General features: G+C 57.6%; 1 protein-coding gene and 1 pseudogene across 1 annotated transcript in view; one reads left to right on the forward strand and one right to left on the reverse strand.

The window, feature by feature from the left end:
- Positions 1-24,492, reverse strand: part of FOXK1 (forkhead box K1) — a 63,650-nt gene extending 39,158 nt beyond the window's left edge. Inside the window, 2 exon segments of the mRNA XM_053894116.1 lie at positions 23,848-24,356; positions 24,358-24,492. Of these exon segments, the coding sequence (XP_053750091.1) occupies positions 23,848-24,356; positions 24,358-24,477 (629 nt within the window). The 5' untranslated portion in view covers positions 24,478-24,492.
- A 957-nt stretch (positions 24,493-25,449) lies between these two features.
- On the forward strand, positions 25,450-25,635 carry LOC128774795 (U1 spliceosomal RNA; annotated as a pseudogene).
- The last annotated feature ends 1,347 nt before the right edge of the window (positions 25,636-26,982 follow it).

Consider the following 26,982-nt stretch of genomic DNA (forward strand, 5'->3'; position numbering starts at 1 on the left):
GCCTGATGTAGGGCTCGAACTCGTGAACTCTGAGATCATGACCTGAGCCGAATTCAGACGCTTACCTGACTGAGCCACCCAGGCGCCCTCCCCCCCCCGCCCCATTTTTATGTTTTTTGAAGTTTATTTTGAGACACAGAGGGTGGGGAGGAGCAGAGAGAGAGGAAAAGAGAGAGAATCCCAGGCAGGCTCTTCACTGTCAGTGCAGAGCCCAGCAGCACATGGCTCGAACCACGAACTGTGAGATGATGACCAGAGCCGAAATCAAGAGTCAGCCGCTCAACCGACTGAGCCACCCAGGCGCCCCTCTTACCATAATTTTAAAATGAAATCTCGTTTGGAGTTCTACAGAAGTCACAGAGCTATGAGCACCGTTTAAAAATAAATGTCATGTCTTGTCAACTGGAAATACACAGAACAGAGAAATGACTCTCCTTCCCCCTCCCCGAGCACTCCATCCACATCAACCCTGCTCTGTGTCAATAAATCTCACCCTTGCTGTTTGAGCAGCGTTTAATCATAAATGGCTCCGAATGCACTCACAAGTATAAACAGAACTAAATGTCACCTATCGGAGTAGCAGATTAGCAAGGAAGAAGACGGAAAGCCCGAGCCGTGTGTACAGAGAAAGCCAGATGGCTGGAACGTTTAAACTGCAGACAGACAGGGCCATTTTCAAGGTTACAAGAATAAATCCAGAATTCAGAGAGCAGTGGCTTGATTTTGTCAACTCTTAGCACTCATTCCGAGGAAGTCTGAGGCGCCAGGGTGCTCAGTGGCTTGTTAGAAATGCGTATTCCTCCTCCTCCGCGGTGCCCGTCAACAGCATTCCGCCTCCCCCGTCTGCAGAGATCATTCTGTAAGGTGAAAGGCGCCGGGAAAGATTCGGAAATAGTAACCTCCGCTCATCAGAGGAGCGGGCTGTCCTCAGGGGGGTACCATGCACCCCACACCGTCCGCAGGGCAGACGGCGGTTTACGGCGCTCGGCTCGTTCCTGTCTGGAGGGCCCGTCTCCGCAGGTCTGCGGACGGACCCGACGGCGGAGTGGAGGGTCCCCGGCGGGCGCTCTCGCTGCGCCTCACTTCAGACGCCGTGCTCGCACCTCATCGGCACTCTCCCCATCGGCCTGCGCGAAAGGGCAAACGGACCCAGGAACTAATAACAGGCGCGTACGATCCGCCTTAAACATCAAGCCTAGTTCGGGACTTGGTAGGAAAGGACTCCTGAGGCGCCCCGATCACCTGCCACCCTCCCTGCGCGCACGGCGCACACGGCCCAGCGTGTCTCGCCCTCCTGCCTCCCTCCAAACATGCATCTCCTTTCCCGGCCTGGGGGTCGGTCGCCCGCTGCCTGGAGGCCCTGCCCCGCTCCCAGGCTCGGTTCATCTCAAACCCAACTTGACCTCGCTCAAGGCCGGCTCGTGTCTCGGCATCCCCGGCGTGCCTCTCCCGGAGGCTGCGGCCCTCCGAGGTCATCTGCACATCTGAACGCTCCCTTCCTGTGGCCGTGTACGGGACCCGGCCTGGCGGGCTGTGTGCCCCTGGGGAGGGACTCCACGTCTCGAAACCGGGCCCCTCCTTCGTAAAGTGTGGGGGCACTCACCTGCCGCACGAGATTAAGCCGAGAGCTGTCGGTCGGCCAGCGTGCCCGCCATGGGCGTCATGTCTGCTCTGCTGCAGGCCTGTGGCCACCCCAATCCCCCCGCGGCCGCTGCCGACTCGGGTTCCTAAACGTGCTGGGAACCACATCACGTGCCTCCTTGAAAAGCCTCCAACAGACACCCGCGGCCACAGAATTTTCAGCACCTTCCCGGCCGCTCCACTTGCCAACGTGTCTGAGGTCCACTAAAAGCACCACACCTTTCTGCACTCCGCATCCAGATGGGCTCTCTCGCGCTGGACGGACCGCTGGCTGCTTGCCGAGACCGCGTCTGCCGTTGGGGCCGCAGCTAAGCAACACTTCCGGCAGCCCGTGCGGTCACGTGCGCCCCCGGCCCACCACTCCTGGGCCGACACTGTGCAGACGGGGGTACGCCCGCTCCCGGCCGCGACCCCTCCCACGGGCTGGGTGCGCGGCCTCTGTGGCCCCCCCGGGGAGAGGCTGTCCTCACCGCCTCCGGGAGGGGCTGGCTGCCGCCACTTCCTCTGTTTCGGTCGCCGCGCACCGGTCATCGGGTGTGCCCGCTACTATGCCCCGGCCCCTCTGACTGACACATCACGCACGAGCGCATGAGCGCTTGGCTGGTGCGCCTGCTTTGCCGGGGCTGCCCTACGGAGGAAACCTTCCCGGCGCAGGAGCTTCCCGTCCTTGCGTTTCTGGTGGCCCCAGCGGGACAAACGTCAGCGCAATGCTTCTGGAGCCGAACCAGAATGAACCCTGCCTCGGGCCGGGGCCTTGAAGAAGCGTCTGTTTCAGGAGCAAAAGCAGGTGCCGACCAGGGGTCAGGAGAGGCGGGACCGAGTACCAGCTTCGCCGCACGCCAGTTCTCAGTGCCCTTCCCGGCTCGGAGCCCCTCTCGAGGCTGTGACTCATGGTCTGGTTTCCCCGAGCACCTAGCGGCCGGGACCGAGTCTCACAAGTGCGCCAGAGGCCACGCTGACGGAGGCCACGTCTGTACTGAGGAAGAACCACGCTGAGCAGGGGGAGGAGCACGGAGGACAAGCACGGTGAGGAGAACCAGCAGCAACCCCGTGGCGACCACGAAGCAGGACAAGCCAGGACGTGCAGTGCCTAGCTGCACGCGGGGGAGCCCGGGGTTCCATCTGAGCTCAGTCTCCATTAAATGAGTCTCAACCTGCACAGAGTGTGGGGACAGGCCTGTGTTACGCTGCCGGGCGGCCAGCCCGCCCCCGAATGTGGCCCTCTCTCTGGAGCACGGGACACACGTCCCGCTTAGCGGGAGTCAGACCCGGTGGCACAGCTCCTCTGGAGTCCACGTGATGTGGTAATTAAAGTCTAAAACAGTCCCCTGGTTCAAATCCCCAGTTCAGATGTCAGTTAAAACACGGACCAACACTGGTCCTGAAGCCAACGTGTGCGGGTCTCTGTCGATGAAGCCGGTCGAGTGTGCAGATCCTGAGGTAGGAAACTCAGTCATCCAGGACTTTCCAAGGCTTCCACCGTCCCGGGAAGGAAGGTGGCATCCGCACTGCTTTACAGATGAGGAAACTGAGGCCTAGGGGGGATAAGTCACTTGTCCAAAGCCATCCAGTCACCAAGGCAGCAACTGACAGGTTCTAGTTCAGCCCTGGCTTTCCAGCTCCTCAGATGCAGAAATGGAGAAACCGAATTTTGTTAAAAATTTCAACAGAGAAAACCACCAGAACTGCCTCTGAGTCAACCTAGCGCCTGGCAACTCGATCTCACACGGCCGCTTTCTCTCACCTGCTGGTCTCTCTCTCCTCCAGCTTCAGCGTGACGTGGGGGGCACCGGGCACCGGTCCGCGCACCTCCCTGCAGGAGCCCACGCAAGCCCCCCGCTGCAGGGACACGGTCCCGCCAGTCCCGCCACCACGCAGACCAGGGGCAGCAAGCTGTCAGCGAGCCATGACGGGGCGCGAGGGCCGCACCAGGCCACTCAAGCCGGGAGCCGTCACTACGTGTGGAAGCTCACGCCTCAGAAGTTCAAGCCGACGGCACGATACGCAGCTTGGACTTTTTATTACGTGAATGAGGCTTCACCTTTCCCTGCCGGCCGACCACACACGCCTGCCACGAAACTACCAACCGTGCCCACGTGTGGGGAAGACACGGTCTGTGTTCCCGGATGACAGCCCGAGTGCCAGGGTAAAGCCCCATGTTGGCAGAAAGGGCCGCACTCACCAGGTCCCCTTGGGAGTCACCACGGCCCGCCCAGAGGAGGCCCAGGCCGTGGCGCACCCCTTCAGGCTGTGATTCACCCACAAACACTCGTTAGGTGTTTGTTAAGCACCCGGCTCTGTGCAGGCCCCAAGGAGAAACATAAATGACGGTTTCTCCTGGGAGGCAGGGCCTGTGACCTAGTCAGGAGGGCAAATAAACAGCCGTGTGACAGGTGCTGCATCAGAGCGACAAAGACAGGAGCCACGGTGAAGGGCTGCACCCCACCCTGGTACACAACACGGGGAGGCAAGGTGTACATGGCCGGAAGGCTGGGGCGGGGGGGGCTGTCCGGGAGACAGGGGTGGAAATGGCACTCGAGGCCGTGAACAGCACAGAGAAGACACCAGGGGACGTGGGGATGGGGCTGCTGGGTTCACAGCCACCGGGTGCTCGAGTGGCCACATTCACAAGAGACGTTTCCCACGAGCCTCCTCAGGAGGCGGCCTCTGATGCCACCCCTGCCCACCAGCCCTCGAGCCCACGGGGCAGCCGAGGCCAGACCACACCCCACTGTTCGCGACACTGTGGCTTCGCTGCAGAAACATTCAGAGCACAGTCCTTCCCAGGGCACACAAAAGAAGCTGAAGCTTCTATCATTTGGGGCAAATCGCTATGCTTTTATCACACAGGTTTGTTACACCCCAGGCCCCTCGTCCTCGCTGTGCCACGTCAAATCCCGTACTAAACCGAGAAAATCGCTTTGGGTAATATAAGGTCGAGTTAGATTTCAACATTTCCAACCTTTCCTAAGGGAATGGTCTCCCCACCCCCCCCAACCCCCAACCTTCCCCCGACCTCCCCCCACCTCCGCAGCCCAGATCCAATTCCGATTTACCCAAGGCAGCAGCCACTGATAACCCAGCAGCCTGATCAAAGAGTCAGGAAGCACATCCGGTTTTCCGAAAGGAGGCTGGGATCCTCTCCAGCAACCAGATGATGTTTACAAAGCAACCAGCCTCGTTTTAGAGACCTCCACACCGGCCGTCCTGCATAGAGCCCCAAACAAAACGGGGGAGTGGTATCCTCACCAAACAGAACCTGAAAAGGCCTTTATTCCTTTATTCTGCTCGGGGCGGCCCTTGACAGGCCCTTCAAAGGGCACATTCCTACCGCCCAGAAAAGCCGGCCTTGTCCTTGCAAACCGGTCCTGACCCAGGGGCCTGTGCAGAGCAGCCCCTTCTTCGCCCCTGTGTTTACTCAGAACCGGGAGAGCGTGTGAAAATCTGAGGATCACTAACAAAATAAGCTCCCACACTCGTGAGTCAGAAGGACCGTGTGGCACCAGGGGACGTATGGATGGGAAAGACGAGTGACGACGGGCCCTTCCCAGACGGAGGGGTGCTGGCGGGGCGCAGGCGGGGCGCGGAGGTCATCCCGTGGGCCGCTCTTACCGCCACCGGCCCGCTAGGGCAGACCCCGTGTCTCTGAACATGTTTAGTGCCGTGAAGAGAAGAGATGTGCCTGGGGAAGTGGGTCATCAAGCAGATTAGCACCGTGGAATAAGGAATCACCCCGCCGAGAGAGGCCCGGTTTCAGCCCAGGGTCTCCTGAACTGGCTTCATTGTTATGTAAATCACACCCTCGGTCACGTCCATTTATCCCAAGGGTCTGGTCTACTCATCGGCAGCGTTCTCTGAGATAAAAACTGAGCAGACCCTCTTTCCCGGCCCAGCACAGCTTGCCTCCGGGTCCTAACTTCCAGACTTTTCTTTCCTTGAGAGTCTGTGCGGCACCTGCCCCCACCCTCCTGCCTGGGCGCCCGACACATGAATGGACACACGTAGCATCACAGGAAGCGGGAGGAGGGAAAGGCATCGTTCTTTCCCTGCCAGCCGGCCGCTGGTCGGGCCCTGCCTGGGCTGCTGGAGCCTCTTCTCTCCCGTGAAGGCAGCAGATGCACAGGCTTGAGTCTGCACTTTTACAAAGAAACCGCAATGGAGTTCAGTCAGGCTGTAAAGCAGCTGAGCCATTTCCAGGGCAGAGCTTTCCGTGAGCCGTCGCGTTATCCGTTTGTTTTCCATAAAATGATCGGTCGGCCCTGCAAATCCAAAGTGCTGGGGAAAAATGGCAAGTCTCTGCAGACCCTGGAGAGCCAGCAGCCCCTCCTGCCCTGGGCTCCAGGGGGACTCGGCCGGGCTGGCTCTCACTGCGGAGGACACAGCCCCTCGCTCGCCCCCCAAACACAGCTCTCCCGTGAGAAGTCTGCAGCCCGGAGCTCCAGGCCCTCTTCTGCACCACCCCCCCCACTCTGAAAACTTTCCAGAAAAAACTAGCAATCACATTTTGCGTTGGGTTACCGCAAGCGTTATCTGGTCCAATCCGATGAGGACGGTGGGGAGGCCCCTTCCTGATAAGAGGGAAGCACAGGAAGCAGGACCAGGAGCCAGGAGCCGCCCGACACGGCCTCCTCTGGGGCCGCCCCCGCCAGCCTGGCCGGCGGACTCCCCCCACCTCCCCCTCAAGCGTCAGGCCACAGGGACAGGCGAAGAGGCCAGAGGCGGACTCCTAGCTTGGGGGGGGCAAAGCGGCCCTAACCTCCTCGGTTAAACAGACATTAACATAAAAAAGGCGTCTTAAGGTCTGACCGGTGGGATTGGGATCCCCAGCGGTAGTGAAATTGCAAATCTGCAGTTTCAGCAAAGCTCCTGCTAAGGCTCTTTAAAAAGGAAGCAAGGAAAATCGGCCTTAGCCGGTGTCTCTGCAGAGAGCTATTCGTGGCTTCTTGCCACGTTTCCACATTTTCCAAGTTTTCTATAAGCATGGATTGCATATTTAACACCAAAACATCTGAAATAGTAAAGGTACAGAACATAAAAGCTAAAAAAGGCACTTTTTTTGGCTTTCTGGACAGAACGCAGGCTTCTAAAACAAACTCCCAAATAAACTTTAGTATTAAAGATTTTTAGCTTTCTGTTTATTACCATATCAGCAGTCTGGACTCCTCCGGAGAAAAATCACTTTGGATAGATGAATTCTCCGAAGAGACAATCATCTGCTCCTTTAAAAAGTTACCGACTTGAAAATTTTTGCCCATTTTTTTTAGTTATCTTGTTAAAAATACATCTTACCTCCCTGGCTTCGTAGGTGACAGTGAACAAAATGAAATTACCATTCCGAAAGCCATAAAAGATGAAGGCTACATGGAGTTATAATTTTTTAAAAATGACAAAATTACGATGAGAAGAAGTAAATTTGAGTAAGCGCAGCAAATCCCCACACGTCAGAATTCCAGTTCAATCCCTTAAAGGCTAGAAGGCAAGAAACTTGAAAGATTAATCATCCCCGAACATGGGCTGCACGTATCGCTAGAGCTCCCTGTACAGCCGGCGCACATAGAAGGTGCCGGAACCAGAGAGCACAGGGACGCTAAGCCACGCATGCACAGGGAGGAGGGAACCAGGGCACGCCTGTAGGAGCCATCCTGGCAACGACTATCCAAAGTGGGGCTGACCAAGTTCTGAGAGCCTCCCCACATCACCTCCGGGTCAACAGAGGCGGGGGGGGGGGGGGTGGTTACTCAGGTTCTCCTCTGCCACCACACGTTCACCAGCGAAGAGGCCCACATGAACCTTACGACCTGGTGAGCCACAGCAGAAACACCTGCGTGCACGGTCCTCGCCGTCCCAGACCTTCCAGCTTAACGGGGCAGGCAGGGGGAGGGGCGGAGGGGAACGTGTCCTATAAAATATGTGCCCAATTATAAACAACACCGACACCCCGAAGAAACGCAGACCGCAAACAATGCGTGCCCTGCACGGAAGAAGGTGGACGGTGCTCCAGGCAGGCAGGGGACAGAGGGGACTGAGGAAAGGCCGGCAGGACAGGAGGGCGGCGGGGACGCGTGCATGAACACGTACGGTAAGGGGCGCACGTGCTTGGACTGGCAGCCGAGTGAAGATGAGACGCGGAAGGGGGCGCGGGAATAGGCCGCTCCAGAGACAGAGTGGAAGGGGAGCGCCCGGGGGGGGGGACAGAGCTGCGGCTGGGGAAGACGCACGCGGTCGGCGGCTGGCCGCTGGTGACAGCAGCGTGAGCGTACCGGACGCCCCCGAACCGGACACGGAGATGGGGAGAGCGGCGGGTTTTACTTTATGTATGTGTCACCACGATTTAAAGATGAGCTGGAGGGAGGGGCTCCGGCAGTAGCTGACCTGCGGCGAGTGGCTCCTGGGCCCGGGGTGCCGACAGGGGCACCTGTCCCGGCCGGACACGGGACGGGGCAACTGCCTCCCGGGCCCACTCAGCGGCCCAGGCTGGGCTCCCACTCCTGCTTGACACCCGCCCGGGAAGGCCCATCTCAATCTCCCTGGCATTTAAAAAACCACACCGATCTACTTTAGAAAAATTCAATTCACTGGACACAGGTTCATAACTCGAAATAAGTTAAGTATTAGGGAGAATCTTACAAGAAAGGGCAATACGTAACGCAGACAAGCTGTTCCGCCTCCGCCTGGCCCCCTGCCCTCCCCGAGGCACGAAGCCGGACGGCTCCCTGGGACAGTGTGTGGCACGTCGGCTGCTCAGTGAAGCGTACCCCTCGTGCGTTAGCGGAAGCGCCCCTCCGGCCGTGGGCACTCGGCCTTGAAGAGGAGGGGGCAGGGCGCCCCGCACAGGGCACACCTGCGGGGGCCCACGGAGCCCCCGAGAACCTGAGGGCGCAGCAGGGGGAGCCGGGACAGCCCCTCCCTCCTTCCCCACATCCTGGGCCCGTCCCCAGACATGCTAGTCTGGCCCTGTCCTACCTGCTGTTCCCGTGGCATTGGTCTTGCCGCTGGTCACCCTCAGAGGGCCCCACGAGTGCCACCCTTTGTGTGACTCCAGCCTTCAAGCCCCTTTAGCCTACATACCCTCCCGTCCCGGTGGCTGTCCGCCTGTCTTAGCAGACGGTGACCGGGGCTGAGGACAGCCCGGGTACACAGAGGGCTCTCAGCAGCTGGCGATACATTCTTCGGGCTCCATCTGGAAGTGGTGCGATGGGCCAGCGCCCAGGTCCCCCGGGTGCAAGAGGGGTCGGCAAGGAGACGTTCAGCTTGTCCGAGGTCACCCTGTGTCTCCAGGGCCCTCGGGCACGCGAGCCGGGCCAGGGAAACAGCACGCACGCCCTCCCCAGCAAGCCTTCTTCTGGCCTCTCCTCCGCCTTTCACAGGCCCGGGGAGCAGAAGAAAATGCGGACCAGGGTGTGGGCTGAAGATAAGCAGGTTCTGGCCCCGGACGGTTCCACCGTGGCCTGTGCCTCGGCTTCTCGGTCTCCAATCAGGGACGGGGTACGCACAAAGTACTCGGGAATCTATACTTTCGCCGGGGCTCCAAGGGCAGGGTCCCAAGCCGGCACCTCGAGCTGTCCGAGTAATTGTTCCCACGCTGTTTTATCAAGCAAGCAGTAGCCAACCTTCCAAGCAGACGGACGGATACTCTCAAAACAACAGGCGCACGCACACATTCTCCCGCACTGTTAGGTGTTCTGCGCTCACAGAGACGGGCAGGGATTAGCGCACAGACGTGACGTCCGTGACTCTCACCTCCCCGGATGAAGGCGTGGCTGGGGTGGTCCCTCTAGCGCTTCCAGCAGGCCATGGCTCCATCTGCAATGTTACCCTGAAGCAGTCACGGCACGCTCAGCAAGATGAGCTGGAAACGCCGCCAGAGTCCGGAAGGGCCTTCCCGCTGTCCAAACAGCATGCTGAGTCTCAGGGAGGAGCCAGCCCCTGCCTGGGGCTTCCCTCAGGTCGTGTGGTTTCATGACTGAAGCTTTTCGTTTTGCCACACAGAAGGAAACCATCGTTCTCAACGACATTCTGTCCCCGGCACGCGGGTGGATAAAATCCACCCTAGCCCCCCGGGCTCCGGAACTTTCGTGCACACTTCCTTCCTTCCGCACCATGAGGCCAGGCAGCGCCGGGGACAGCTGGGGGAGGTGAGGACTCCAGGCCCTGGACAGGTGGCTCCTCCTGGGTGCTTTAGGGACCTGTCCACACGTACACGCGCACGCACGCACTCACATGCACGCGCACGCGCAAGCACATGTACGCGCGCGCGCGCGCGCACCGCTCCCACGCCCTCAGAGCCGGCCCAGCACTCGGCCCTACAGACCCTACCGACCGCTGCCACGGTGGCCCTGCTGGGAATGTCACCGCCCCCTGGAACCTTCCGGGGGCCTTGGGCCCTTCAGTCTCTGGCCTCCTCTGTGGGTGCACCGGCCCCCCCCCCCCCCACCCCAGCCACTGCACCCACAGGTCCCACCGCCGGGAAGTCTCTGTCCTCGATGCTTCCAGTCAGCAGCTTCTGCTCGTAACGGAGATGCCAAAATATCACTTCCCCACCCACCTAACAGTCTCTGTTTGGTTTCCTCACTGCACCCTGCACCCTCCGAAATGGTACCACACGCTCACGCTTCACGATCGTGAGGTCTCCCTCCTGACCCGGCCCCCACCGCACCTGACACACCGCGAGCACCCACGTGTGGACGCGGGTAGAAGCGAAGGCCTCGGTGACCACCTGGCAGGGGGCATGCGGGCCGGGGGGGGGGGTGGGGGGTGGGCTGAGGGCGGTCTTCCCAATGCCGTCTGCTTTCAACGTGGAGATGCCGGGGCCACCGCGCAGGGCTGCAGACGAGCCCCGGGACGGGGCAGGAGCCCAGAGCCACCCCGGAGCAGGTGCGAGCAGAGCAGGCACAGGTGCTCCAGCCGAGACACGGAGGGGCTCCCGGTAGCCAGGCGCACGCGGGAGCGCTGGACGTGCCGGACGTGCTGAACGGGAGCCACCCTGGCCAGAGCCGAGAGAATGGGGGACGGGCGGGACAGCACGCTGCAGGACGGGAAGGACGGGGGCCCGAGCAGCAGGGCTGTGAAGAAACAGGAGGCCTCTGTGTCTGACGGTGTCACCCACGAACCAGTCTTCTGGAGAAGTGGAAAATACACGTAGCGTAACGGGCAGATTTGTGAGGCCACTTCTGTACGTCTGCCCCCATCCCCTGCAACAACTGAAACAGGGGAAGTGAGACAGATCCGCAGCTAAAATCCGAAGGGTGGCTGCCTCTGGAGAAGGGACAGAAACGTGCTAGGAAGGGGGACTCGGGGCCTGCTGTCATCTGCAGGGGGTTGTTTCTCTATTCAAAACAAGGCCTGGGGCGCCTGACCGGCTCCGCTGGACGAGCGGCCACTGATCTCGGGGTTGTGAGTTCGAGGCCCCGTGCTGGATGGAGAGATTACTGAATAAACGAAACTAAAAAAAAAAAAAAAAAAAAAAAATAGGGGCGCCTGGGTGGCTCAGTCGGTTAGGCCTCAGACCCTTGATCGCAGCTCACGTCTTGATCTCTCAGGGTCACAAGTTCAAGCCCTACATTGGGCAAAAATAAATAAAGAAAAGAAAAGAAAAATAAAACAAAACTCTAAAAAGCCTTGAAAGCACATGACACAATGTGAACAAGTGCCAATTCTTCGTGGGTCACGAGCACACGTTCCGTCATCTTCCATACTTGTCCGTATTTGTAAACGCCTTGACGTGCAGACCAATTACCGGATCAGATCTGGGCTTCCGTCCCCAGCTGCCCACTGATCCCCTGCCGAGTGCCCTGCGTCCCAGCCAGGGGCCGTCAGACCGCCGCGCTGAGGCTGGCTTTGCTCTCAGCGTCCCGCCCCAGTGCGGGCCGGTCTCTGAGCCCCACGAAGGCGGTTCAAACTGATCCACGGGAAAACCCGAGTTTGTCTTTTCAAATCCCCACCCTCTGCGCAAGCAGCTCAGAGAAACACCAGAAACAAACCCTAGTTTGCTCTGATTGCACCGCCTGAGGAGCTGCGAGGGATCCTGGCCCACCCAAGCCCAGTCTCCAGCCGGCACAGGCCGGATGCCACGCTCTGTGACACCCTGCCAGTGACCGGCACCTCTGCTGGAGGGCGGGGGCCGGACTACCCCACCGAGACGGGCTCCGGGCCCTGCAACAGCTTTCCCACCGCAAAGGAGATCTCACTTCGGACACCTGGACGCCTCACAGAGCAACAAAGCCTCTCCTACACGGTCACGGTCACAGCAGCGATGGCAACGGCCTAGGCACGTGGAGGGGTCACCTATGCACCAAGACACTGAGGTGAACACCTTGGCCCACCGCTTTTAGTTCTCGGAATTCCCCAGCAAGTGGGGAGTGTGCCCGTCTCGCAGATGGAGCTTGAGGTCAGGGCACCTGCCCAAGGGCACCCAGCTGGGGGGTGACGATGCAGACCTTTTAGATGCTAAGCTCCTGTCACCTCTGGTCACCGTCTTCTGCCAGGTTATTTCTGCACTCAGACCTTTCCTGTTTGCTTTTTTATTCATTCTGCCAACAACTTACAAAGCGCCAACTATGTGCCCAGCCCGGGGTCGCTGGTTGGTACTGGGACGACAGCAGTAAATGAGGAAGGCACAATCCTGCGCACCCCCCACCCCCACCAGATCATGTCAGATAAACACACTACCGACCCTACAGTAACAGCGGGATGGCCAGACCAGGGGTGCCGTGGGTGCGCAGCCCCGGGCTCACCTCGGCGAGGTGCCAGGAAGACTGCCTTCGGGAAGCAGCTTCGGAGCAGCAAGGCTACATTTACTCTGAAAGGCCCCATAAGCCTTCCTGGTCCGGCTCCAAACAAGAATGGAGCCCACCATCAGGGTGCCCACTCTGTGTTACCTGGAGGTTCTAGCAAAGTCAACAAGATGCAAGAAGAAAGGAGATAAAAGGTAGTGGAAGAAAGACACAAAATAATCATCATTTGCGGATGAAAATTTGACCTAGAAAACGCATGCAAACCGTGAATTTAAAAACTGTTACAAGGAACAGTAACAGCGACTAGATACAAAATAAGCATTTTATTCCAGCGCTGAAGGGCAAAAATTACTTGTTAACTACAAAAGGAAAAACAGTAACTATGGGGCAGAGAAGCGCAGTCAACACTTCTACCAAGGGATCCTCGTCACCTCCACCAGGAGGGACGCGAGCATTGGAGTGGCCCTGGAGAAGGGGAGTGCTCTCGCTCGGGCTGTGGAGATGCCTGACCCGAATCTCATCAGGACTTGGTCTTAACCAGTCAAATCTAATTTGAGAGGCATCCGGTAAGATGACTGTCCTATTTTTTTTTTTACGTCAAGGTCAACACAAAAGGCGGCCAAGGAGCTGTCGCAGAGCAAGGAGGCCAGAGAGACAGGGCACCCAAACACAGGGCTCCACGCTGGACAGGACCCGGGACACCGTAAAGCGTGCTACTGGGGCACCTGACGGCGCGGGCACACGGGCCGTGGATTAGAGGGCGGGGCACGAGGTCCCCAACTCGGTGACCAAGCTGCGGCTACGGAAGATGCCCCTACTCCAAGGGAAAACGAGGCGTCGTATGCGTAACCTGCCCTCAAGCAGCACAGATACGTGTGGAGAAAATACTAAACGCAAACATGGCAGAAAGTTAAACATTGAATCTGGGCAGAGGACAGGAGTTATTTGAACGAGTCTTAAAACTTTTCTGGAAGCTTGTTTCTAAAATGTAAATAAATTAGTCTTATAAAGTGCATACAAAAAAAGAAAACACAAACACACACACACACACACACACACACACAAAACCCTCCTTTCCTACATGTCAGCAGTAACCCTTTGGAAAATAATAAGGGAAAAAAGATCCCATTATTGATAGTGACCATCCCCAAGACAAATATATAAAACACCCAGAATTAAACATAACACCTCAAGAGACACAGGGGCTCCACGTAAAGAAAACCGGTAACGATCTCGGCAAAATGTATCACTGAATGGACTGGGCTGCCGAGCGTGTGCGCTGTTTCTGTAAAGGGCCAGACGCTGAATCTGTTAGGTTTTCGGGCCACCCCGCCTCTGCCTCAAGCAAGCAGCCGCAGAAACCATGTCGAGGAACGGGCACGGCCGTGCTCCCGTAAGACTTCATTCACAAAGACAGGCGTCTGGCGGGACTCGCCCACAGGCTGCGGTCCGCTGCCAGGGTCCCGAGGCGCTGAGACCGGCTGACCGCCCACCGGGGCGTTTCCTCTTCTTCCCGGACACACGGCCCTCCCGCGGAGCGGCCCGGGGCCGAGCTCTGGTCGCTGGCCGAAAGCCGGGTGCAGACACCGCCACGGCCCAGAGAGCCGAGCCGACGACGGCGGGTCCCCGATTTCCCACGTGGAGCACGGGGCTCCTGACCACGAATCAGAAACACCGATTCCGGGCTTTCCGTGAGCCAGACGTTGGAATTTGTCCCGTACGACAAGCAGCAGGCCACAGAAGGTTACGTACGTAAGTAGGTGTTTCGTGTTTCGTGGCCTCCGAGCGCTAAGTGCAGGGAGCTCAGCCCTGCCCTCGTGGGCTCGCGGCTCCCTGCGGGGCGGGGGGGGGGGGGGGGGGTCCACGACCAACAGTCACACCAGAGAATGACCAGCCATACTGACAGCACGTCCGGGCGTGAGCAGGCGTCCGTGCAGGCAGCCGCACGCTCGTTTGTTCACAAAGGAACTTCAAAATCTGTGAGCGTGTAATGTTCACATCAAGGCACTGGACTCACAAGCACTCTGTCGACGACCAACGGGCACAGGGAAGCCGGGGCCGGAAAGGGCCACGGAGTTTGAGGAACGCTGCTTCCCACACCAGCAACCGCGCGTGTTCTATTACCCACAGGCATCGACTTTGGGTCCCTCGCTTCTCTGCTCGGCCCTCGGGCTTCGAGAACCCGGGCAACAGGCGAAAACGGACACCGTCCATGCTCACGTGTCTGCGGTGCCGAGGAGCAGAAGCCGACGAGGATGGCCGGCCTGTGCAGCCACAAGACATTTCAACGTCCTTCCGGAAGGCCACGGCTGGCGGCCTCCGCGCCTCACCCCCCGGAGCCGCAGGGAGTCCGCCTGAGCCCCAGGCCCGGGCCACACCTGTGGGGCTCTCTCACCTCGAGCACCCTGCAGAAAATAATACGCGTGCCTCGGGGGTGACGGGTAAACTGAGGCAGCGGCCACGCCCGCCCCGGGGACCCACAGACCGGCCACCTCTCCAGGCCAGCGGCACGTGCGGCTTGGTAAACGTGAACGAACTTAAAGACCAAACGACTAAAAACTGAGTTCTCCACTCACTTCGGCCACATTTCAGACGCTCGCCAGCCACACACGCCTCGTGCTGCCATCTTGGATGGCACAGACACGAAACATTTCTATCACTGCAGAAAGTTCTAGACTCTCCGTGAGACCTCCTGTTGGCTAACCCAAAGGGTCAGCGGGTCTGGAAAACCTGCTCACACCACAGTCCGCAGAGAAAAACACAACCGCTAAGAAAGCCGAATATTCAGCAGTGTCCTCGCATGCCAGCAGCCAAGGCAGGGCTATAAATGTTCGCAGTTGATACGGAATCCAACCAGAGGGAGGTGGCTATTCTTGAGGGAAAGATGTTTTCCTCAAGCTGTGATGAGTCACTGTTCCCAGCTTCAGGGGTGTACCAGCCAAGCAGAACGGATATATTTATGTCCCCAAGGGTGGAGGCAGACAGACACAAACTTCTGTTCACGGAGCTTTGCAGCCTCCGAGCTGCCTGCTTTGCCACCGGGACCATCAGACTCCACTGTCACGCTCTTTCTGAATCAGCTCCGAAGGGTTCCTAGGCTTACAAGCTATTTTTCACTGCCTGTGTTCCCCCCACGGCTCCACGGTAGCACAGAGAAGGATCCTTAATTTCACCGGTAAACTGTAACCAAATCATGTGATAGGAGGGAGTTTTTCTGGGCAGGTTTCTGATGGACAGCTGGCCCCAGCCACTGCCCGTGCACGTGCCTGAGCCCAAATCACTCACGTGGCTCAGCAGTGTCGGGCGGGAGGCGTCCTGGTGGACATCTTCCCGAGCAGCTCGCTAGGCCACCGATCGGCTCGGGCGTCAAAGGCACAACCACCACGTGACCCCAAACTCCACAACGATGAAGTTTATAAAACCCAGAATAGCTGTGAAAGGGGGCAGTGCGAGTCTGTGGGAAGGGCCCGGGAGGGGTCAGACGCACTCGGCGTTTCTGCTTGTCCGTCTGGAAAAACAGTGAGTACCTTTTGTTCTTGCGCTACAAACCCCAGAGAGCAGAGTCTCTTCTGAGCAGACAGAAGGTCAGTGCTGGGCCCTAGGATACTGATTTACTGCGAGGAGGGAAAAGAGATCTAGGGGGGAAAATACGAAATCAGGGAGGGAGGGAATGCCAGTGTTTATCGAAAGTTGGCACAGTTTTTTAGAAGTGTGCTCAGAAGGGTTTCGAAAGGAATCCCAAACGGGGAGTTATTTCCATAAAAACACACCTCCTCTGTCACTGACACCCCGTGAGGACTCTCACAGTTCTGTGTCCAGACCCTTCTCCCTGACTTCTCCTGGTGGCCCCACTCCCGTGGCTGAGGGGGGACAGCAGGACCACCACCCGGGAACCAGGAAGAAGGACGAGGGCCCCCATGCCCTGCCTGGTTATGGGAAGACAACAGAAATAACTGACAAGATGGGACAGCCCCATATGAAATCATCAAGAATTGACTGTCCATACAAGGGGAAAAAAAAAAAAAAAAACACCTAAATTTAAGCCTAATTAGGTCATGAGGTGCTAACAAGGCCAATGACTAAATTATATGACTTTTTTAATTTCTATAAAAATACACTGTGTCGCTCAACTTTTAAAGCAAATGTTACAATTACACTACATCAAAATGTCTGATCCTTTCAAATATTTCTATTTTCCAAAAAAATGTCCTGCTGGGTTCAAGGGGGCTCAAATTTACAGACCCAACTTAAGACAAAATATGCTTTTCTTTATATGGTAAGACATACTGACATCAGGAGATCTGCGTAATTCAATCGATACTTCCCCCAATAATCAACCAATGCATGAGGTCACAAAACCAAGCCGGGTAATGAGAGATTTATTCCAGATGTGAGACAGAGCAACAGGTTTTAATGTAACGGAGAGAGAACACGTCCACCGATGATGTGTCAGACTCCATACCGCAAGTGACCCTGAAGAAACTACCACCTGTCAGGTTCCGGGGAGGCGTTGAGGAACGACGTCCACAATCGTCCGAAAGGCGCTAGGATACCCCTCCCTCGTCCAGCCCCCTCTCTGCGTGAGGCTGAATTTCCTTCCCAGCCTGAACCAAAGCCACCTACCCCCACAGACGAGAGGCACAGCAGCCAGGACATTCCAGCCGCCTTCGATCAAGCCAGAGCTTAAACCGTTACTTAAAGCCTTAAAACACCAAACAGCCTACTCTAAATGTCTGTGTCTGGGGAAATAGAGTGGTTTTGTCATGAACAGCGATTCTTGAGATACATTTATCACTGCTCTTTCTGAGCAGGTCAATAAACACGTGTATTTGAACTTCTCACTTCCAATCGTTGAGGGTGACGTGAACGAAAGGTCTCCGGGGTCCCCAGACGTGTGAGGGTGTGGAAGGGCCCTTGGACGCAACATCTTGAGTCCTGCTGGAGAGGACGAGGCGGGGGGAGGGGGGGTGCCCTGGGGAAGAGGGGCAGGCCAGGGGAAGCCCTTCAGCAGCGCCGGGGCCGGGGCTCAGGGGCAGGGTGCCGGGCGGCCGCTGTGGCTTCCAGCAGGAAGGTGACGCAGTCACAGCCCCGCTCTGCGCGCACATGCAGAAGAACCAGAGCCCCGCTTGCCGAGGAAACAAACAGAAGATACATGTGTGCCTTTCTGGGCATGGTGGAACATGTGACAGATGACTACGGGGAAAAGGCGTCTTCTTAAGCAGACCACGTAAAAATAGCCATTTCTTCTGTGCGTGCCTCCCGGAAAGTATTCGTAGGAGAGAGGATGCCACACATTTGCGACCGGCTCATGATGTAAGGCTGGAACCGTTACGTCCGAGGAAAGCAAAAGCCGCGCTAACACATCTTCGGCCTGCCATCGGGCTCCTGGAAGGGGGTCTGCTGAGGCCCCAGGGGCACGGTGGCAGGACCACCAGCACAGGCCGGCGGGGACCCGCTGTGCTCACGGCCTCTGTCCAAGACTCCTGGGCAGTGCACGGCACACCCTCACGGCTTCCCTTTATACGTTTATGAAATACACGCACGGCCAGAGATTCCATCTGCTTTCCTTTCAATCCATCAGGAACCTCTGCCCAGAAAACCGGAAACTTGGGAGAAGCGACAGCGGCGGCGAACGTTGCCCACGAAACCTCCTTGCCAGTCACGATGCAAGGGCCTATTTCCAGGAAATCAAAGTAAAAGCATTCATATAATCCTCTCCTGTTAATATGAAATGCTTCAAATGCAGGGTAATTATGGAAATGAGGCGTTGCTGTAATTTGAGTTGTCATTAATTTACCAAGTTTATCCCCTGACATTCACAAGATGCAAAAACAGCAAACAGCAAATTACTGTATCTCCAAATCAAAAGCTTTCATTTCATTTCAGCTCATAATTGTAAACATAGCTGTCTTTTTCGAAAGCACTGACTATGAACGTCATTAAAACTCTACACGATACCCTCTGGGCGCCCACCAGCCCTCTCCCTCTCCCAGTGACAAAGGCTTTTGTAAAGTTATTATAAATTCGATTTCAGCACATGCTCCGTGATAAGTAATATCCTTCTCACAGGCTCATTGCTAAAATACTACATACGTCTTCCTACGTGGGTGACAGGCCCGAAAAAGTCAGCGTGAACTGAACGTTGGAAAGGGGCACACGTTTTCATTAACAGGGATTCCGCGTACCGGCTCCCAATGGGTTACGCTCCCAGAAATAAGCCCTTTCCAAGCAAACGTTTAACAAGATGACAGTGTAACTTTGAACAAATATCCACAAGTGATCCACAACAACTGCCAAAGGGCAAGAAAACCAGAGCGAGGGGTGTATCTAGAGAAAATGTGCATCCTGTATTCTGGCCCACGCCGTGCGGACACCATGCGGCCGAACCCACAGCTTGGTCTCCTGAGCGGCTCCTCCTTCCATGGGCACATCTGAGTCCGGCAGCCTCCACACCCACACCGTCTCTTCCCTCCTGGGAGGCCCCGGACGGGGACGTTTCTTCCTCAGACGCCCTTCTGGCCACCTGTCTTCTCTCCAGTCCGAGGCACAGTCTCCCTTCGCGGCGGCTGGGAGCTGAGCTGACACCCTCTCCCGTCCCGAACCCCATGCAGCACACAGTTCCGGCCACGACCCAGGCTCCGGGTCGCGAGGGGATCCTGCGGCCGCGGCGGACGGGGAGGCACGGCGTCGAGAGTGAGGGAGAAAAGCAGCTTCTGCTGCCTGGGAGGCTGCTGTCTGCAGCAAATCTGGGGCATTTTCCGACTACTTTCAAAATGACTTCAATCTGATAACTACAGCTATGACGGTTAGTGACTGATTCCATACTTTTCGAGGGACCACGGCGGAACAGGCCTGGGAAGCTACAGGAAACAATCTCGTACGTGCTAAAATGCTCTGCTGGTCACAGTCAGTCACCTTCCCTCACGGTCCGTGTGCGGAAGCTGAGAGCCCTCCCACGGGCCGCTCACAGCATGTCCTTCAGAGGGGGGCACACGCCGGCACGGCCAGGCGCCAAGATCACGGGCCACGGTACAGGCGGTAACCAGTCTACGGGCCCAGGCAAGGACCGTCCAAAGGCGCGAGGGGAGACAGACAGACATCTCTGCTTCCTGACAGACACACGCCCTACCGCCTAAGAGGCAGCTCAGGCAAAACAGCATCAAACCCGCGTCCGATCAGATCTTAGCCCCACTACTAACCTACGTAAGGGGAACCATGGGAATCCAGTCCACAAACACAGGCTGTGGAAACGATATGGGGCAAGTGAGCCCATCTCTTCAGCGAGGGAAACAAGGACGGATGGAGCCTACAGGTGACAAGAGATGTGAGTGACACCAGCCAAACAGGCTGTCTGCACCTGATTTAGTTCCTGATCCAAATAAGCACAGTGTGAGAAGAGAAATTCACGAGACAGCAAGGGGAACGCATACAGTGGCCGGAAGTTTGATGACCGTGAAGAAATTATCGTGAATTTTTAAGGTGTGATACCATTGTGGTTATCTTTGGGGCGCCTGGGTGCCTCAGTCAGTGGAGCGTCCGACTTCGGCTCAGGTCACGATCTCGCGGTCCGCGAGTTCGAGCCCCGCGTCGGGCTCTGTGCTGACAGCTCGGAGCCTGGAGCCTGTTTCAGATTCTGTGTCTCCCTCTCTCTGACCCTCCCCCGTTCATGCTCTGTCTCTCTCTGTCTCAAAAATAAATAAACGTTAAAAAAATTTTTTTTTAAAGGATCTTTATCTTTACTGAAGCGCTGACACACAGAAGGAGATGACATTTATGATTTCCGTCCAGATAAGTCGGGGCCGCAGGAAAGCTGAGTGGGGACGAAGGAAAAGTAAGCCAGGTCACGGCAGGCTACCCCCGACACCGGTGACGGGTGCATAGAAGTTCACCGCTCTATTTTTAAGTTTGAAATGTTCTGTCATAAAAAGTGTCGGGGGAAGAAAAAAAGACCCCTGCTCGTCCCCAAAAGGTTGGAAAACACGGGAAAGGAAAAAGGGAAAAAAGGACCCTATGATCTTCCCACTCCCAGAGGCCACCGCAAACAGAAGTCTTGTTTGTACTGTAATTAATCAAGTAGCCCATGTTTATTACAAACCTGTTTAAAGAAAAGAAGGCTGGAAAAAAGGGGCAAGAGCACGTGGGGGGCTGCGTACGGGCCTCTCTCTGTGTGGCTCACACATAACATCGACGTCAAGTTCCAAATCTGAGGGCGTAAAGAACTAGTCACACGCACACTGTATCCACCCGTAAAACCAGGGAACGGGGTCCACGCGTCCCCGGGGCAAGTTGACTCTCCACCTCAGAAAACCGCGTGAGATCAGCGCCACCGCTTTCCCCACGGACGCGGCAAATCCCTCCAGTTACTCATGAGTTCATTCAACAAACACAACTCAGCTCTGGGCACGCACTGCCCGCCTGTTCCTGCGCTGCGTCTCCAGGGAGGGAGAACCGCGCCCGGCCCAGCCGTGGGGAGAAATGCTGGACTCGCGGCTCGGGAGGCCCGGCAGAGTCCAGCGAGGTGCGCGCTACCTTAGGGGCGTGGATAACTTAGCACGAGTCATAAGGGACGCGCTTCCCTCCCTGCGTGTCCCCACGCACTCAGCACGGTGGAGCCCCGCAGCCGCAGGCAGGGCCGGCTCTCAGTGTGTCACAAGGAACTGTTTTCCCACCGGTCATTCAAAAACATGGAGGTTCTGGGAAGACGTACCTCTAGAAATAAATGGGGGTACATTCTGGTATTCCTCTTAGCCACGTGCTTTCTTGAGCGGGGAAGAAGAGTGAGGAATGCGCAGCGGAACCTGTCCCCGGGACGGGAGGTGCGTGGGACGTCCCCCAACGGGAAAGGGTGTGTCTATGACCACAGCGCAAAAAAAAAAACAAAAAAAACAAAAAAAAAAAAAAACAAGGCCCCAAGGCTCACGCACCTGCACTCCATGAAATCCAAGCATCGCCAAATCAACGAAATGCCAATACGATAGGAATTTTAAATTTATGGTAAAGAAATTCATAGCTTCAAATACTAAAAAACATTGTTTTAATGTTTAATTATTTTTGAGACAGACAGAGAGAGAGCAGGGGAAGGGCAGAGAGAGGGAGATACAGAATCGGAAGCAGCTCCAAGCTCTGAGCTGTCAGCACAGAGCCCGACGCGGGGCTGGAACTCACAAACCGTGAGATCATGACCTGAGCGGAAGTCGGACGCTTAACCAACGGAGCCACCCAGGTGCCCCCATAGCTTCAATATTAATGGCAAAACCATGTACCAATGCCTGAGAGGAAACAGACATTAATTACTACCTTTCTTTAAAAATAACGAATTTCCCATTTTGGGAGTGACAAAAACGTACACATTCAACTTCCTTGCGCTGAATTCATTAAAATTTCCTGAGTGCTTTCGGTGGGACAGGCCAGAGAGCCTAGCTTTGAGAAGTTGACAACAGCCATTTCATATGAGGGATTACGGAGTAGTTTATGCTGTCTAAAACAGAAAAACAAAACAAAACAAAACACAAAACAAAACATAAACCCACTCAAACTGCCAAACACGTCAGTCAACAGGCTTTGTCGGTTTTCAGAAGCAAACGGGAGGGGAGACACGGACTTCCACTTAATGTTTCTCCTTCTGCCCGTTTGTTCTGCTCTTGTGATTTTTACATCACTGCCTACGTGGAGATTGCTCAGAAGCTCGTCTCGAGTCAGACACAGGCACAGCGGGGCAGAGAGCCCGGTCAGCCACAGCACAGCGCTCCAGACGCGCCCACCAAGGAGGCAGGCCCCTCGAGGGCAGACCTGAGATGCACCACGAACACCCACCACGCGTTACAGGCCACAGACCTGGGACTGGCCCATCCTGAGGCTGATCTGAGGACTCGGCGGGCTAACACTCCGTCCCTGCGAGTTCCAGAAGATACCGTGGGCTCTAGATTCAGTAAGCTAGGCCCTAGTTAGTGTACCTATTCAACAGCTGGGCAGGGCGCTCTGAAAATCAGCCTCCAGTATACAGACGCGCATTAGCAGAAACAGGCCTCTAAGAGCCCGGGGGCGGGGAGGGGAAGGCGCTGTTCTGCCTGTCACTCTCCCAGGCCCTGAAATGTACTGAATGGCCCAGAACAGAGAGAACAAAGTGGTAACAAACACAGGATAGAATAACTCTGTGACTCGCCAAGCCCTGATTTTACCCAAATACATACCTTTCAAGTTTGCAAAATAAAGGTCTGTTCTCACACCCTAAGCAGGGATGAGTCACTGCTGGTGTTGCACTGGGAAACTATTCAGTGCAATATTTACAAGCCAGCTCGCCAAGACCCTGGGGAGGGGAGAAGTTTACAGAAACAAGCTTTGGGTGCCGGGGATCACCCCAGCAAAAATCCCCTGAACTCTCTCATAAAAAAGAACACTTAGCCCATCAGAGACGACTGGGGAACAGGAAGCCGGTTGGAGAAATATAGACACTCCGTGAGGAGTTAAAGGCAATTACTACACAGAAACAGAAAGTGCCCTGAAGAGGAAGCGGGGCAGGTAAATAGGCTTTCTCCTCATCAACAGACCTTGAGAAAGCAGGGATCGCAGGAGCAGAGCCCGTGGGGGAAAAAGTGGATGTGGGAGCCAGAAGACAAGGGAAAGTGACTGAATGTCGCTAAAAGCACGCATGTGACAGTGGCCGTGCCACCCCTGGAACCGCCTTCTCCCTGCCCTGACCCCCCCCCCCCCCACTGCTGTTTCTCCTTTGGGCTCAGGAATCCCAGGCTGTGCTACAAATGCTCGAAGTGCTGGGTACCACTGCCCCACCCCAGGAGCAGCGCATTCAGGGGCACTGAGGACCGAGCACTTCCTGCCCTGTCCCTCTGCCCTGGGAATGGGAACGTCCCTCACACGCCCAAAGTCACTGCCATTGACTCGGCCCCTAGTGCGAGGGGGTGAGGGGCGCACCTCCCCGACCAACACCTCCCGATGCAATCCTTTCCAGGAGTGCGTGCAGGGGCGACCCCCGGACTCAGGCTGGGCGGAGGTCAGGCGTGTCCTCCCGTCCAGGCCCGGCAGAGGCAAGGGCGACCCTTACGGTTCAGGCTCGGTGGGGGCGGGGCGACCCTCGGAGCCCAAGGCCCAAGCAGGGTCGGGGCGGGGGGGGGGGCGGCGGTCAGGAGTGGACCTTGTGTCCCGGTTGAGCACAGACCGGACCTGGGTTGGAGAACGTCCCTGAGGCCCAGGCTGGGCGGGGTCGGAGGCGTCTCCGGTGTCGGGCAGGGCGGGGTCAGGGCAAGGTTTGGGGTGACCCCAGGATCTAAGTCAGGCTGCGGATCCTGGGCGGTGGTCGGGAGTGACCCCGGGACGAGGTCAGGGTGACCTCTGGGTCCGGGCCGGGCCAAAGGCCGAAGGTGACCACGAGTCGGGAGTCGCGCCGAGGGTCCGGGTGACCCCGGGGTCCAGGCCGGGCGGGGGGGGGGGGCGGGGAGCGGGGGGCGCGGCAACTCACTGTTTGGGCAGCTGCAGGGCGGGCGCGCCGCGCCGCTGGAAGGCCCCGTCCACGAAGACGCCGTTCTTGCCGAGGCAGCGCAGGTAGAAGTGCGGCTCCTGGAAGCTGAGCTGCAGGTGGCGCCGCGAGATGAAGCTCGACAGGCCCATGCTCAGGTCCACGGAGCCCTGCGACGAGTTGCGGCCGATGGTGACGCTGGGCTGCCGCATGAGGAACTCGAACTCGCGGCCCTCGAGGCGCGCCAGCGCGGGCCCGGGGCTCCTGCGCACGGAGGCGGCCGCCGCGGCCACCAGGGCCTCGCCCGACGCGGCCCCCGCGCCCGGGCCCGTCGCGCCACCCGCGCCGCCCGCGATCGCGGCCCCCGCGCCGCCCGCGCCCCCCGCGCCCGCGGCCCCCGCGCCCCCCGCGATCGCGCCCGGCGGCGGCGGCGGCGGCGGTGGCGGCGGCGGCGGGGGCTGGGCGGGCGGCGGCGGCGACGGGGCGGCGGGCCCGGGCGCGGGGGCCGCGGGGGCCGCGGCGGCGGGGGAAGGCGGCGGCGGCGGCGGCGGCGGCGCACAGCACGGGGCTGCAGGGCGCCGAGCGCAGCGCCAGCAGGGCGCGGGCCCCGCTGTCCTCGCCGACTTCGGCCATGTTCGCGCAGCTCCGAGCGGCCTCCGGCGGCGGCGCGGCGGCGGGGGGGCGGGGCTCCGCGGGGCGCGGGCGGGCGCGGCATCCCGGGCCGGATCGCGGGCGGAGCGGAGCCGGAGGCCGCGCGCGCTCCCGGGGCGGGCCGGGGCGGTGTCCACGCCGGCGGCGCGCTGCCCTCCCCCCGCCCCTGTCCTCGGGTGGGGTGGGGTGGGGTGGGGTGGGGTGGAGGGCCCGGCGGGGGGAGCGCTGCCTTCCCCGCGCTCGCGTCCTGGGGCCGGGGGCGGAGGACAGGGGAGGAGGGGACAAATGGCCTCCCACTCCTGGGGTGGGGGTGGGAGAAGACCGGGGAGGGGGGACGGCTGTCCTGCCCCAGTTCCTGTCCTTGGGTGGGGGTGGGGGGGCCGGGAAGGTGGGGACCGTCCTGGGGAGGGGGGAGGGACGACTGTCCTTCCCCCCCCCCCCCCCCCCCGCCTCTGCTTGGGGTGGGAGGGCCGAGGAGGGGAACCCCTAAAAGTCTAGCTGGAGAGTTTTTCTCCTGGGTCACTGGGCAAAGGGACAAATGAGCTCAGCAGTCTCTGGGGCCCAGATGCTCCACCCCCCTAGCGTAAACTGCCGTCACACTTAAGCACCTGAATTAAGGGTTTTCTACTGTAAATGGAGTTTGCCTAAAGATGCTCGCGATCCCTGATGTCTGTGTTCCTTTTTGGAATCATTTATTCAATCAACTAACAGCTAGATCAAGTATCCCGGGACCCAGGCTAGGCACCGGCTTCAGGAAGACAGACACAGCTTTGCCCTTCAAGCTGTTTACCTGCTCATCCGGGAAGAACATGCCTGGCCAGTGGGGCATTGGGGGTCAGACACCTCTAGTACCCCTCTAGTACTACGGAGGACCCCCATATGCCTTCCTAATTCAGCCAGGCCCCCTAAAAAGGTGGCAACGTTCCCACATTTCCATCATTTAATAATTGTCGAATACTTACCTGGCCGGGGAGATACCATGATCATGAAGGTGGTTTTCCCAGGACGAGGCTGGTCCATTGCACTCCAGATGTGCTGACCCCTGCGACCTCCCCAACTGCAGAAACCTCCACTGCATAATTTGGGATAGTGGGGGAGGAAAAAAAAAATGATTGTCAGGTGTCAGAACACAGACCCTCCCTGGTGGCTAACAATTCAGTGGGAGATGCAGACGTGGGTCAAATGCATGTGCTTATAAATACAAAATCACCACCATCAAAAATCCTGTGAGGCATTGCCGGGTGGTGACCTGAGAGTGTGTGGGGAGAAGGGGCCCCCCAGGGTGAGAAGTTTGCCTGTTTACTCACTTTCCAGCCTGGACGTGCGGGACGTATTAACCAATCATCGTCTGAGCAAATACAGAGGTACAAATGGAGATAGAGAAGTTTGTGGTGCTGGCGGGGTGCGGCGGGGGGGGGGGGGGGTTGTAAAACATTTTTATGAAAAGCTGTCACAAGAAAACATACTTGGCAGAGGGAAGAGGACAGTAGAAACAGGGTCAGGGATCTGTTCCCTAAGGAATGACAGTTGATCTGAAGTCCAAAGATGATTTGGGGTGAGGGGGGGTGGGAGTCTGGGGGATGGGATTCTAGCCAAGGAACAGCATGTATTAAGGGAGCGTGGCACCTTCCAGGGACTGACAGGTCACTGAGGATGAAACAGAGAGTGACCACGTCAGCTGGGCCCAATTAGGCAAAAAAGCCTAACGGGCCATGTTGGGTCATGTAAGGATTTAGGTCTTGTCCCACCGGCCGTGGAAACCACTGAGGGCTTTTCGGCAGAAAGGCACACGTATTTGACCCATGTATTTGAAACAGAACCACTGGCTGTTGTGTGGAGCTCGAGTCAGAAAGGGGTCAGTGACTGTGGGAGGCCAGTAAGGAAGCTGGTAACTCAGGCGAGGGGGCAGGGCGGGGGCCGAAGGAGAGAGGTGGACAGAAGTTGGGGGATTTGGGCAATATTTATCTGATACAAAGACATTTGCATACACACTGGTGGTGAGAAGGTAAAATCGTGCAGCTGCTGTAGAAAACACTCTGGCAGTCCCTGAAAACATTAAACATAAAACGACCATATGATCCAGCAATTCGATTTCTAGGTATAAACCCCAAAGAGTTGAAAGCAGGGTCTTGAAAAGATGTTTGTACATCCATGTTCACAGTGGCACCAAAAGGTGGGAGCCAGAGTTCCACCCACACGTGTGGCCAGACAGCCAGGCCCAGACCGACAGAGCTCCACGAGTCTTTTCCCGAGGAGCAAGGCCACGCGTGTTGGTAACACCGGCAGCTCGTGGGCTGCGTCACGGTGACCCTGCCAAGTCCGGACACCCGCTGCATTCCTTCCTCCGACAGCAAGCCACTGGATATCCTGACAGCTTCAACAGACGGCGCGAGGAAAGGGCCAGTAAAAGGCCATTAGAGAAGATATACGGATGACAGACAAGCACAGGAAAAGAGTCTCGACATCACCCCTTGTTGGGAGTGAGTT

The sequence above is a fragment of the Panthera pardus genome, unplaced genomic scaffold, assembly GCF_024362965.1.
Source record: "Panthera pardus isolate Hobbes unplaced genomic scaffold, ASM2436296v1 HiC_scaffold_4, whole genome shotgun sequence".
In the NCBI taxonomy this organism is placed as follows: Eukaryota; Metazoa; Chordata; class Mammalia; order Carnivora; family Felidae; genus Panthera; species Panthera pardus.